Consider the following 12,500-nt stretch of genomic DNA (forward strand, 5'->3'; position numbering starts at 1 on the left):
ATGGGAAAGGGAAAGGGAGGAGGAGGAGGAGGAGGAATGGGAAAGGGAGGAGGAGGAGGAGGAGGAGGAGGAATGGGAAAGGGAGGAGGAGAGACTAAAGGGGAATGATGTAGAAGGTGATGGAGACAGTGTCATTTTTTTTCTTTTATCCTTTGTTATATATATATATATATATATATTTTTTTTTTTTTTTTTTTTTTTTTTTTCCTTATTCTCTCTGGTTTTGAGAGTGGGGAGGAGGGGTAGGGTAAAGGATTTGCAGGTTGATTTATCAGAGGAGAAAGATGAGGAGGCAGTAGGAGGAGGAAATGGGTTGTGTGTAGTGTAAGGGTGAGAGTTTGTGTGTGTTTTTAAGACTGAATGAGTGTTAATGAGTAAGTAAGGTGTGTGTGTGTGGCGGGGGGGGGGGGGGGGGGCAAGACAGGGTTAGTAATGCTGAGAAGGATTGTAGGAGCTAGTGTGAGGGTGTGACTTGGTGTGATAGTGAATGTTCACGAGTATGAATGTGTGATACAACGCAAGAGTGATTGAGCATGACAGTGACTCATTGTGATGAGTGGGTGAATGAAGGAGAGAATGATAATGAGTGAGCCTCTGTGAGTGATATTAGGAAGGTGGAGATTATGAGAGAGAAGAATGGATGGAAAGATGGTTATTGATTTATTGTATTTTTGGTGTGATGTGGCTTAGCCTTTGGCCTGTGTCATCAGAGAGAACTGTATGGAAGGATGGAAGGCATGTTATCATTTCTTTCCTTTGTTATTCTTGTTTGTTGCCAAAGAATGTTGTGGATATGAATTTCAAGAATTGATTATGGGAAATGAGGTTATGTTTCAAGTATATCCTGCTTGTGTAGAAGAAAGGCAACATGAAGTTCAAGGTTGTGTTGTTTTTAAGTAACTATGAATTAGTGAAGTATAGGACTTGCTTGGACTGCATGTGCCCCCATTTTCATCACATGAGTATATAAATGACTTCAGCAATAAGTGCTTTCACTCTTGCAAAATTGAAGTCGGTCATAGAATGTTTGTTTCCTTTTGTTCTATTTTCTATTTTATTGGTAATTTAGTAGAGGTAATTAACTGGTTGTATATTGTATTCAGTTTCTTTGTTTGTTTAAGAGTATATATGAGAGACATACTTAAACCTAGTATGGTAGGAAGAAGCCATTCAGTTTTCTAGGTTAGTGGAGCAATGGGGCAAAACCATAAGCTGTAGGCAGAATATCCCAAAGAATAAGAAAGGATATTTAAATACATACATGATAAAAAAATATGGCATTCATACCCACTGGGCTAGATAGGCATCCAAACTATTGTGAGGCCCATAAACGCCTAAGTAGCCATGTTGGAAGATCAATAGTGTTGCCAGTTTGGTTGCTGTTATTTTGTTTGTTTCTAGTAGGGGATGATATATACTAATTTATTGTTTTTTTTTCACAATGAGCATTTTGATATGTATAATGACAGATAGATAATTTTAACATCTATATACTATTTAGAGTAAAAGGGTAATTCTCCGGAAGAAACCTTTCAACATTTTCCTTGTTTTTTCTCCTCTGTTAATCCAGTTTGAATGCTGTTCTACAGACAAATATGGATAAAAAACCCTTATATATGCTCATCAATAAAGAACTGGTTCCTGTTATCATTGTGTTATAAAGCATTTATTGTAAATAGTATCATGCTTATTGCAAATAGCATCAAAGATAGATAAAGATAGTATAAAACCAATGGCTAAATACGTGTGGTAAGTCTAATGAAAATGATGATAACATATTATGATATTGCTGTACTATACAGCAAAAAAAAAAAAAAGATAATAAAAAATAAATAAAATAAGTAATAAAAACCTCTTGGATGTATTATACACCAGTTAGAAATATTTATATTTGTTGTTTAGTGTTTTTAGAAGAGGTATAGAATGGGAAGGTAATGGGTAATATACTGTATAAATATGTATAGATAGGTATGAATACCATAGAAAAAACAAATACAAATAAAGATGAGAGGTCTTAATGGTACATGTACCATGCCTAGGTTTAACAATGTAAAACTCACTACTACAATATCTCCTATAGGAAAAGAAATGATTGCATCATAGGATTTCAAAAATGGTGCAAGTGTCAGGTGATGTAGGAATGCATAAAATTGTATATAAAAGAGGCATGTTTTGGACAGATATGTTTGCTGTTCCTTCATGGAAGACAGACTGAGGAACAAAAATAAGCATGATTTTTTTCTCTCTGTGGGTGATATTTCATAAAAAGATTAAAACATTTTCAGAAACATTTTTCCTTGATACAAAGTTGGGTACTTTTTCAAATCTTTAATCTCCCCATTCTTTTTTTCTGTATTAAACACAAACGATAAGGTGTGTACACAACTTCAGGAATTTAGTTTCATTGTTGTTTTTTAATGATAGCAATGGCCAAGATGTTTGGAAGTGATATGTATATGATTTTTTACTTTCCTTTTTTCATGATAGCTTTAGCCAAAGATTTTTCATGGTGTTTCATGTTAAGTAAATAATTTTTTTCAAATTTTTCCCATACCCCATCTGTAACACTTGCTGGACCATGGAACTAGGGAAGGAGGGTAGGTTGGATACTTGAACAAGGATGTGCTATACGCGTACTTTAGAAATGGCTGATGTTACGTATGAGACTGCAGTACATCACACTTAAGATCAATACTTTTTTTTATTTTTTTATTTTTTTACTGAAGTCAGCTTGTATTGCTTTGTTCTGTATTGCCATGTAGCAACATTTACACTATATGCATAGTGTATTGCACTTGATCTGTTGCTAGAAGGCATTCTTCAAGCAAGTACTCACTACTGATCTCAGATATTATATTTTTGGGGGGCAACAGCTGTGCGGTAAAAAAAAGCGCTTGAAATACTTTGTTTTACTTTGTTGGCTGTTATTATGACAACTAGCCAAGTGTCTAGTGAATATGATTTCATGTCTAATTTACCAGATTGGATTTTGTTATGATATATGATATTACTTTTGTGAGTTCTTTACCTCACTTCACCTTATATAATGCTTTATTTATTAAAGAATATAAATTTATTTATTTTGGTTATTGTTCTCTGAATGGTTATGTAATATCTATTGATAATGATGGCATAATCTCCATGGGGAAATTTCCTGTAAAGTATAATTGACTGTTAAGAGACACGTGATGTGTTACTGTTACTAATTAAACTGGGATGGTTTCAGGTCTGCTGAAGGAGGTGCAGCAGCAGCGGGGGGGGCTGCTCCAGAGGGGGCTCCTCCTACGGGGGAGAATGGCGAGATCGTGGGAGGACCCCGAGGACCCCAGCAGGTGGCAGCACAGAAACGACTTCAACAGACTCAGGCGCAAGTCGATGAGGTATGGTGGAAATCAGTATAGTTGGAAAGATTTAGAAAATAAAAATAAAAGCTGATGTAGAATAAGGTAAGCCCCTATGTTGGACTATCAGTGGGATGATGTTGAATGTTAGGCAAGTAATTTTAGTATTGACTGCCTAGATGATAGAAGGATGTGTCTGTCTAACGCAATTATGGGAATTTACCATTTGGCATTATATAGATAAAAGGGGACTGAATTTTCACTTAATAAAAGATGTAGAGTTAGAAGAGTGTAACATTTAGGACTTTATACAAGAAAGAAGAATGGTTAGGCTTTAGTCAGCTGGTTCTTTGTTGAGAAAATAGTTTTTTATTAATTCTAGTATTTATATGATACTGTTGGTAGGTCATTTGAGTTTGTAGTATATTTTCAGATATTTGGAGTATGGCAGCCTACCTAGTTAATCTTCTATTTTTCAGAATGCAAAATCAAATCTGTAATGCTCAGAAGCAATAATTTTATGAATGCAGGTGACATGAGAAGACAGCAGGATCTTCATATAATAGCTTGAAAATTTGTCTTCATGTAGCAAAGACTAGGAGTATAAGCATCTCTTGAGTATAAGGGAAGAAAATGCTTTTGCCTCACTATAACCTACACGTTAATGAGTCTGGTGCTGGTGCTGCTGCCAGCATTGTTCTGTTAAGATCTATACCCAGTGGTTAATATGTCACTAGAGCAGACTTTGAGATGGCTTAGCTAGGCAGGCCAGGCTGAGTTCAGAGGGCTTGTCCCCTTTGTGTGTGTCTTGAGTTATGTACATGTCCTCTTAGCTAAACTAAGAAATTGACAGTGATGGTAACATCAGTTGTCATGAGTGATTTGTTTTCTGTTTATTATGAATTCAATTTGCTATGAAATTTTACTATGATTTCAATGTGGTTGATCTTATAATCCCTGTACTTGTTCATTAAGTACAGTTGCGTGAATGTGCATAGGCATACATATTTTGTCCCAGATAACGTAATTGCTAATAAACTTTGACTTCAATCGGTTGTTACTTTCTCTATAATTTAAGTGGTAGGCAGACCCAACACAGTACTGTTGTAGATACTTGTATCCTCATAAACTTCAGAGTAAGTGGTTCTGTGGTCTAACTTAATCCACGGGTTTGGTCGCTCTCTCCCATGGACAAACAGGTGACCATGGTCATGCGTAAGAACATGGAACTCGTGCTGATCAGAGAAGGGAAACTGTCAGAATTTGAGGCGCGTGCAGGTAGGCATATTCTGGGGAGCTTCATCACTTGAGTTCAGAGTGGCAGTGTGACAGCACTGGTGGAGGGCTTTAACTTTTTTTTTCTGGTGTTGATGGCAAAGAGGATCTGAGCAAAGTCGACTAGTTGGTAAGATATGAATATCTGATTACTGAACTGGTAGGGACAGAAGTAGATTCTGAATATATTCTTGAAAAAAAGAAATATGGGGAAAATTATTCAATGAACTGTCGTATTGTGGACTTGATAGAGAGAGAACTTGGTAGGGTTTAGGATAGTTCTAGTTCATAGGCCATCTCTTTAACTTTGTTTTTAGGGTTTTTGAGTTTTCATTTTGTTGTGTACTTTAAGAAATTTCAGCTTTTTAATTTCAGAAATTAATGCATGATTAATTAGGTGTTCATCTTTATCCACATTTTCCACAGGAGAGGGATATTGAAAATTTGGCATAGACTAGGAGTTTGAATTCTGGTTTAAAATTTTAGCAGATGCAAATGCAGACACACGCACACACACAAACAAACACATGCAGATGCAGACATTCACATGCAGAGGCAGACATACACATGCAGAGGCAGACATACACATGCAGACGAGGAGACACACGCAGATGAGGACATACACATGCAGACGAGGAGACACACGCAGATGAGGACATACACATGCAGACGAGGAGACACACGCAGATGAGGACATACGCAGGTGCAAACATACACACGGAGACGCAGACATACACATGCAGACGCAGACATACACACGGAGACGCAGACATACACACGGAGACGCAGACATACACACGCAGACGCAGACATACACACGGAGACGCAGACATACACACGCAGACGCAGACATACACACGCAGACGCAGACATACACACGCAGACGCAGACATACACACGCAGACGCAGACATACACACGCAGACGCAGACATACACACGCAGACGCAGACATACACACGCAGACGCAGACATACACACGCAGACGCAGACATACACACGCAGACGCAGACAGACACACGCAGACGCAGACATACACACGCAGACGCAGACATACACACGCAGACGCAGACATACACACGCAGACGCAGACATACACACGCAGACGCAGACACAGACACAGACACGCAGACGCAGACACAGACATATGCACCCTGACGCAGACACAGACATATGCACCCTGACGCAGACACAGACATATGTACAGACGCAGCCACACACACACACGTACAGACGCAGCCACACACACACACGTACAGACGCAGCCACACACACACACGTACAAACGCAGCCACACACACACACGTACAGACGCAGCCACACACACACGTACAGACGCAGCCACACACACACACACGTACAGACGCAGCCACACACACACACGTACAGACGCAGCCACACACACACGTACAGACGCAGCCACACACACACACGTACAGACGCAGCCACACACACACGTACAGACGCAGCCACACACACACGTACAGACGCAGCCACACACACACACGTACAGACGCAGCCACACACACACACACGTACAGACGCAGCCACACACACACGTACAGACGCAGCCACACACACACACACACACGTACAGACGCAGCCACACACACACACACGTACAGACGCAGCCACACACACACACACGTACAGACGCAGCCACACACACACACACGTACAGACGCAGCCACACACACACACGTACAGACGCAGCCACACACACACACACGTACAGACGCAGCCACACACACACACACGTACAGACGCAGCCACACACACACACACGTACAGACGCAGCCACACACACACACACGTACAGACGCAGCCACACACACACACACGTACAGACGCAGCCACACACACACACACGTACAGACGCAGCCACACACACACACACGTACAGACGCAGCCACACACACACACGTACAGACGCAGCCACACACACACACACGTACAGACGCAGCCACACACACACACACGTACAGACGCAGCCACACACACACACACGTACAGACGCAGCCACACACACACACACGTACAGACGCAGCCACACACACACACACGTACAGACGCAGCCACACACACACACACGTACAGACGCAGCCACACACACACACACGTACAGACGCAGCCACACACACACACACGTACAGACGCAGCCACACACACACACACGTACAGACGCAGCCACACACACACACACGTACAGACGCAGCCACACACACACACACGTACAGACGCAGCCACACACACACACACGTACAGACGCAGCCACACACACACACACGTACAGACGCAGCCACACACACACACACGTACAGACGCAGCCACACACACACACGTACAGACGCAGCCACACACCTATGTACAGACACAGCCACACCCGCAGCCACACACGTGTGCTCTCTCACTCTCTCACTCTTTCTGTTGTTGTTGATCTTGCTCTCTCATGGTCATATAGATATGTCTCTTAGTTGATGTGTTTTTCAGTGATTTCTAATAAACCAATGGGCTAATGCAGTAAAGCCTTTTTCTAACAGTTTCTCATTCTCTGACAACTAATTGATAATATTAATTGCATGATTTTGGATTAGTTTTAATTTATTTTTATTGTTATCGACCTTTTTTTATTTACTTATTTTTTTTATTTATTTTATTTTATTTAGTTTATTTTATTTTATTTTAATCTTACCGGTTTAGAAGTTCCTTTGTAGTGGATATCTATAGAAATGTCTTCTTGTGGAATGGTTTTGTAGTAAAGCATTTTGCTGTGTAAGTAGATGTGACCATTGAAAATCTGTCATTGCAGTCTCAAAGGTGTAAAGCACAGATTTATAGATTTGTAATGGAGCTTTGGAGAAAGTGCTTAATGAAATAGACTGACTAACTGATTTAGGGCCCTGAGCTGGGGACATTTATGGAGAAAGTTGGTGATGTAATGTAAGAGTTGGAGAGCAATTCCTGTTTTTTGATGTGTTATCTTTTACGGCCTTTTTGTACATTTAGTTTTATACTCCTTTTTATTAGAGTAAACCTTCAATTTTATTTATTCTTCATAACTATGATTGATATAATTCTGTGAAAAGTAGGGGAATACTGACTTCTTCATTGTGGTTCAGATATTATGAAAGTGGAGGAAAGTTACCTTAGGCAGAATGTGTATTGCTATATCTTGTAAAGTTGATGCTATGGAAGACCTAAAAAGCCCAGAGGAAATCAATGTACATTATTATTATGTTGCAAATAAGTGGTATTCATTTAGGTTGCTCTGTGCATGCCAGTCAGATATTTAGTACATACCACTTAGAAAAGTTGAGACTAGACATGTACAGGTTTAGTTTTTATTTTCTTTTGATTTTTAGATTGATTTGATTAAGTTTAAAGTGTATTTTATTCATGTATATATTTGCACTGCTTGCACTTTGCGCTAAACAGGTTGTGGGAATAATGCGAGTCAACGTGGCAAGAGTATTGGAACGTGATCAGAAACTGTCTGAACTCGATGACCGAGCAGGTGAGAGTGTGACAATGTGTTGGTGGAGGGGCAGTCATCTGCCAGCCTGCCTGCCTGCTTACATGCCTAACTTGAAGGGTTTAGGGATTCTTGACTCCTTGTACTCTTTGCTTTGTACTGGCCCAGACTATTAACACAAACTAAATATATTAGTTCACTTCAGATCGGTGGGGAAATATAGTATTTAATTAACAAGAACTTGTGCGGCAAAATGTGCCATTCAAGTGACCCAATTTATGCAGATTTCTTTCTTTTTCCTTTTCCCATATTTTCCCTCCCTTTGATTAGACATGGTTCGTGATTTCTGGTGTGTGTGACGTGGCCCTGGGTTAGAGAGAAGCTATTATAGAATTCTTTTGTCTTGTTATTGAAATTTTATACCACATTTCAAGTTTGACTCAGAGAGTTCTATGCTCTTCTCTCTCCCTCTCTCACTCCAAAAGAAAAGTAAAAAGGTGGCAGAATTTGTTGTGTAGGCAAGCTCCCCATCATGATTGTGGCCTGGTTGTCTAAACTCATACTAGTTCTACTATAATATAGCAGTAACTCATGGAAATTTGAACTTACCTTATCCCTTAATACTGCAGGATTTACTGAAGTGATTATGAATGAAGAGCATGACTTATCATAATCCTTTTCCTCAGGATTTATAGATCAAAACAGGTGTAGAATTTGTCAGTGCTGAAAGGTGACGTCTATCCACAACAACAGGGATGTTTTGGTAGTATTTGGTAGAATGTTTGATGCATGTAACTAACGATTGTTATTTTCAGAAGGTTGTTTGTACATGTCTTTCTTGTTTGAATACCTTTTTATTACCATATATATAATCCCTGTCTTCAGCCATACACAAGCTTTGGCAAGAAATGTCCCAAGTTGAGTTACCTGTTCCTGTGGGATTCACATCATAAATGTGTGGGATTCAAATTTGATTCTGCAACTGATATGTTCTTTTCCTACTTCCTTTTCTCATTGTTTCTGTGTGGTGGATTTTTTATGGACTATAGGTTGTGGACATCATGCGGACAAACGTGGAAAAGGTCCTCGAAAGGGATCAAAAACTATCTGAGCTGGATGATCGTGCAGGTACCCTAAAACTGGGCATTGTTTACTCCTCGGCTTCTCTGCCCAGATGTGTTTCCTTCGTTTTCAAAATGTACTCAGAGGTTGTCTTGACAAGTAGTAGGCTCACATTATAATTCTTTGATCTTAAAACTGTTAGACATAATACTTTGGTCATACAAACTGGCAAGTTGATTTTGGCTAAATGTACTTGTCAACAGAACTTCTTGGTAGAGGCATCTCATGGTTGCCAAATGTAAGCTTCATGTTAGCATATCCCAATATTAACTGCTGAGTTGTTAAGCAGGAGCAGGAGGCTTTAAAGATTATATGAATTACATTAGGCAACTCTGAAATACTTAGCACAGTAGTGGAATTTAATTTGGCAAATGTTTTATTTTGTCCGTTGTGGTTCCACATATAGATGTATTTTTGTTTAATCTGCTATTGGATGCTTTTAACATTATTCTTTCTTGGGGACTTGTATATTTGATTTGTTTATCTTTTATGTATAACACAGTACTCCCTCTTTCATTCCTTCCTTCAGGCTGTTGTGTAAATTGAGCAGACATATATATACTTTGATGTGTATATATGTGTATGTGTACACATATATCCTCTGCCCCTCAGAGAACTGTAATTTTCTCTTTGTGTTTGTCCTCTCCTGAACACTGTTGTTTTGGCAAGTTTAGGTGGTGGACATGATGAGAACCAACGTGGAGAAGGTGCTTGAGAGAGATCAGAAACTCTCAGAGCTTGATGATCGCGCAGGTATAAAGGGCTTGCTCATGGCTAGATAATGCGGAATTGCTATGTAATCTAGATATCCTTTCTGGTTTGCAAAATATACACTACTTCTCCTCATGCAAATGGTCCGGTTAAACTTGATTTTACTGTCATGGTAAGATGTATCACTGATGGTCCTGCATAAATACATTCAGTATTAAACAAACATGGACCTAATGTGATTACAATTAGACTTCCATGAGAAGGATTTTTTCTTTCTAACATTTTGTTTGTAGGGTCAGTGATATTGCCTCTTGCAGAATGACATAGTTTACCGGTGTCCATTATGAGCGGCATTTTTTATAATTGTCACCTCAGATAACTTAAAGAATTTGAGGTCGTGATGATACTGAAATGTCGGAATATTACTGACAGTCCCACAAAGCTGATAGACATTGCCCTTGCCATATTGTTCTTAGCTTGATGTGAATCAGAGTAGGACCCAACCTGATTCTAGAGGGAATGATGCTGCACATCCTGTAGTGCATTGTGTGTCAGTGAAGTCTAGATCTGCACACACTGTTTTGAATTTTTGCTACCTTCAATCTATTGGAATTCTTGATTTTGATAATATATTGCATTTTCTTTAAATCATAAGCAAGTGATAGCATTATGGTAAGATAATAATTGCTTTTGCAAGAAAAAAAAGAAAGAGTGATAATAATAAATTATATTTTGATAATCAAGATAAAGTTTGAGGCACATGGGTTAATGAGAAGGGTAATGATATAGAGATTCAGAATTTTTAGGATAAAGAAGGTGGTATTTCTATTAGTCAAGTGCACAAGTATAAAACCTACCCCTTTGTATTTCTGTGTAGGTGTCAATGTGTAATGCACATCTCACCTTCCTGCAGACAGACTTTGAGTGCTTTCAGTGTTGTGCCATATGCAAGGCATGCAACTGAAAGTCCTGAGTGGAAAAGATTGGCACTGCTCTCTTGTGAGCCTCCTCTTTCTAGCTAAGAAATTGATTTAGATTAAAACTTTCAGTTTTTCTCCTCCTAATTTATTATTTTACTATGAAAGTATTCTTATTATTTTGTTTCTTCCAAAAATCTTCCTGTCAACCCTTCATACACACTCAGTTGGTGGGAATGAGATTTGTTTTAACCTTTATATGAAGTAATTTGTAGATGTAATGATTGAGGAATATTTAAGTTACTAATCAGGTCATGATGAATAAACAGGAGGTATAGGTTTACTCTTCTTGTGTAACCGAATGGGGAAATCATTCAAGTGATACAGTTTGAAAGGTATTTTGTATAAATATATAACTTAGTCCCTACTGCTTGTGAAACTTAAGTCGAACACACACTGATTAAAAAATAGTGCAATGGCCTGGGTCCTTTAACTTGAATAATCTTTATTTGGTATTTGGTATAGTGAGTAGCAACATGAAAATGGTCCTTTATTGGAAAAGACAAAAGATGCATGAATCACATCCACTAAAGGACTATTGTTTTATTCATTAGAAATTTCTAGACTCGGTAAATATCCCAAATGACAGTGTCTTGTTTTCTTAAGGTCTAGGGATACTCTGTGAATTCTATTAATTTACTTTTAATTTTCCTCTTCACATGCATGATCGTTTTACTTGGCAATGCTTGCTTTTGTGTGGCATCAAGAATGAAACTAATTGCCAAACATATGTGTAGTAGCAGTTTTGTTTAACTTCAATATAATTATCCTATTTTGGATTTCATTATAAGGCCACTGTAGAATTTAACTGAAGAAGGATATGCACACCTGAATTATATGTGATATTATTTTTTTAGATTTTAGTTTTTGTAAAGATCATGATTTTTTTTCCAATTTGCTTGAAAAACCACCTTGGATAATTAGATGAATGTATAAAACTCAATGTTGTTTTTACTTGATATTAATCTTCATGGTGTACTACAGATGCCCTTCAGCAGGGAGCCTCACAGTTTGAGCAGCAGGCTGGAAAACTAAAGAGGAAAATGTGGTGGAAGAACATTAAGGTTTGTATCACTACTTATACTATGTGATAAGGTTTTAAACAAGACATAAAGGAGAACATATTGCCACTTCAGTAGATTGTCATGAAATATGTATATATATGTATACTCACACAATTTTATTGTTATTTAAAAAAAATACTTTGTGGAAATTGTCGTGTTAGTTTATCAGCATACAGATGGAGCATTAGTGTTGACTTAACTACTTATCATTTGTTCAAAGCAAGAGTAAAATATTAGCATATTATTTATAGGCCTAAAGGCTTGATTTATTTCTTATCTGGAAAAAAAATCTCATACTTTATGCTTTTGGTACACAATAATTAAAATATGCTATACATATGTCTCCTAACAGATGATGATCATTATGGGAGTCATCGGTCTAATTGTCCTCATCATCATTGTTGGTAAGTAGTGGTGCTTGCGGGGAAGGAAGTGCGTCTTAGGCCTGGTGCTGTTTTACTTGAGGGAGGGACGAATGTAGAGGGAAGGGAATTTGTGTGTTTAGCATGTGTAAGATAGTGCTGAAGGGCATTAGGGTTA

The 12,500-nt window shown here is 38.5% G+C and overlaps 1 protein-coding gene across 4 annotated transcripts in view; it reads left to right on the forward strand.

Moving 5' to 3' along the window:
- The window catches only part of LOC125041777 (vesicle-associated membrane protein 2-like), a 43,913-nt gene that overhangs the window by 18,771 nt on the left and 12,642 nt on the right, over window positions 1-12,500 (forward strand). For 2 of the 4 annotated variants that reach the window (XM_047637055.1, XM_047637057.1), the window contains exons 2-5: window positions 3,227-3,380; window positions 8,050-8,128; window positions 11,881-11,960; window positions 12,313-12,364. In XM_047637055.1, the coding sequence (XP_047493011.1) occupies window positions 3,227-3,380; window positions 8,050-8,128; window positions 11,881-11,960; window positions 12,313-12,364 (365 nt within the window). Of the gene's footprint in view, window positions 1-3,226; window positions 3,381-4,540; window positions 4,620-8,049; window positions 8,129-9,135; window positions 9,215-11,880; window positions 11,961-12,312; window positions 12,365-12,500 lie in introns of all 4 variants that reach the window. The other 2 variants (XM_047637058.1, XM_047637056.1) reach the window with 2 other exon arrangements.

Source organism: Penaeus chinensis, chromosome 31 (genome assembly GCF_019202785.1).
Source record: "Penaeus chinensis breed Huanghai No. 1 chromosome 31, ASM1920278v2, whole genome shotgun sequence".
NCBI classification, from domain to species: domain Eukaryota; kingdom Metazoa; phylum Arthropoda; class Malacostraca; order Decapoda; family Penaeidae; genus Penaeus; species Penaeus chinensis.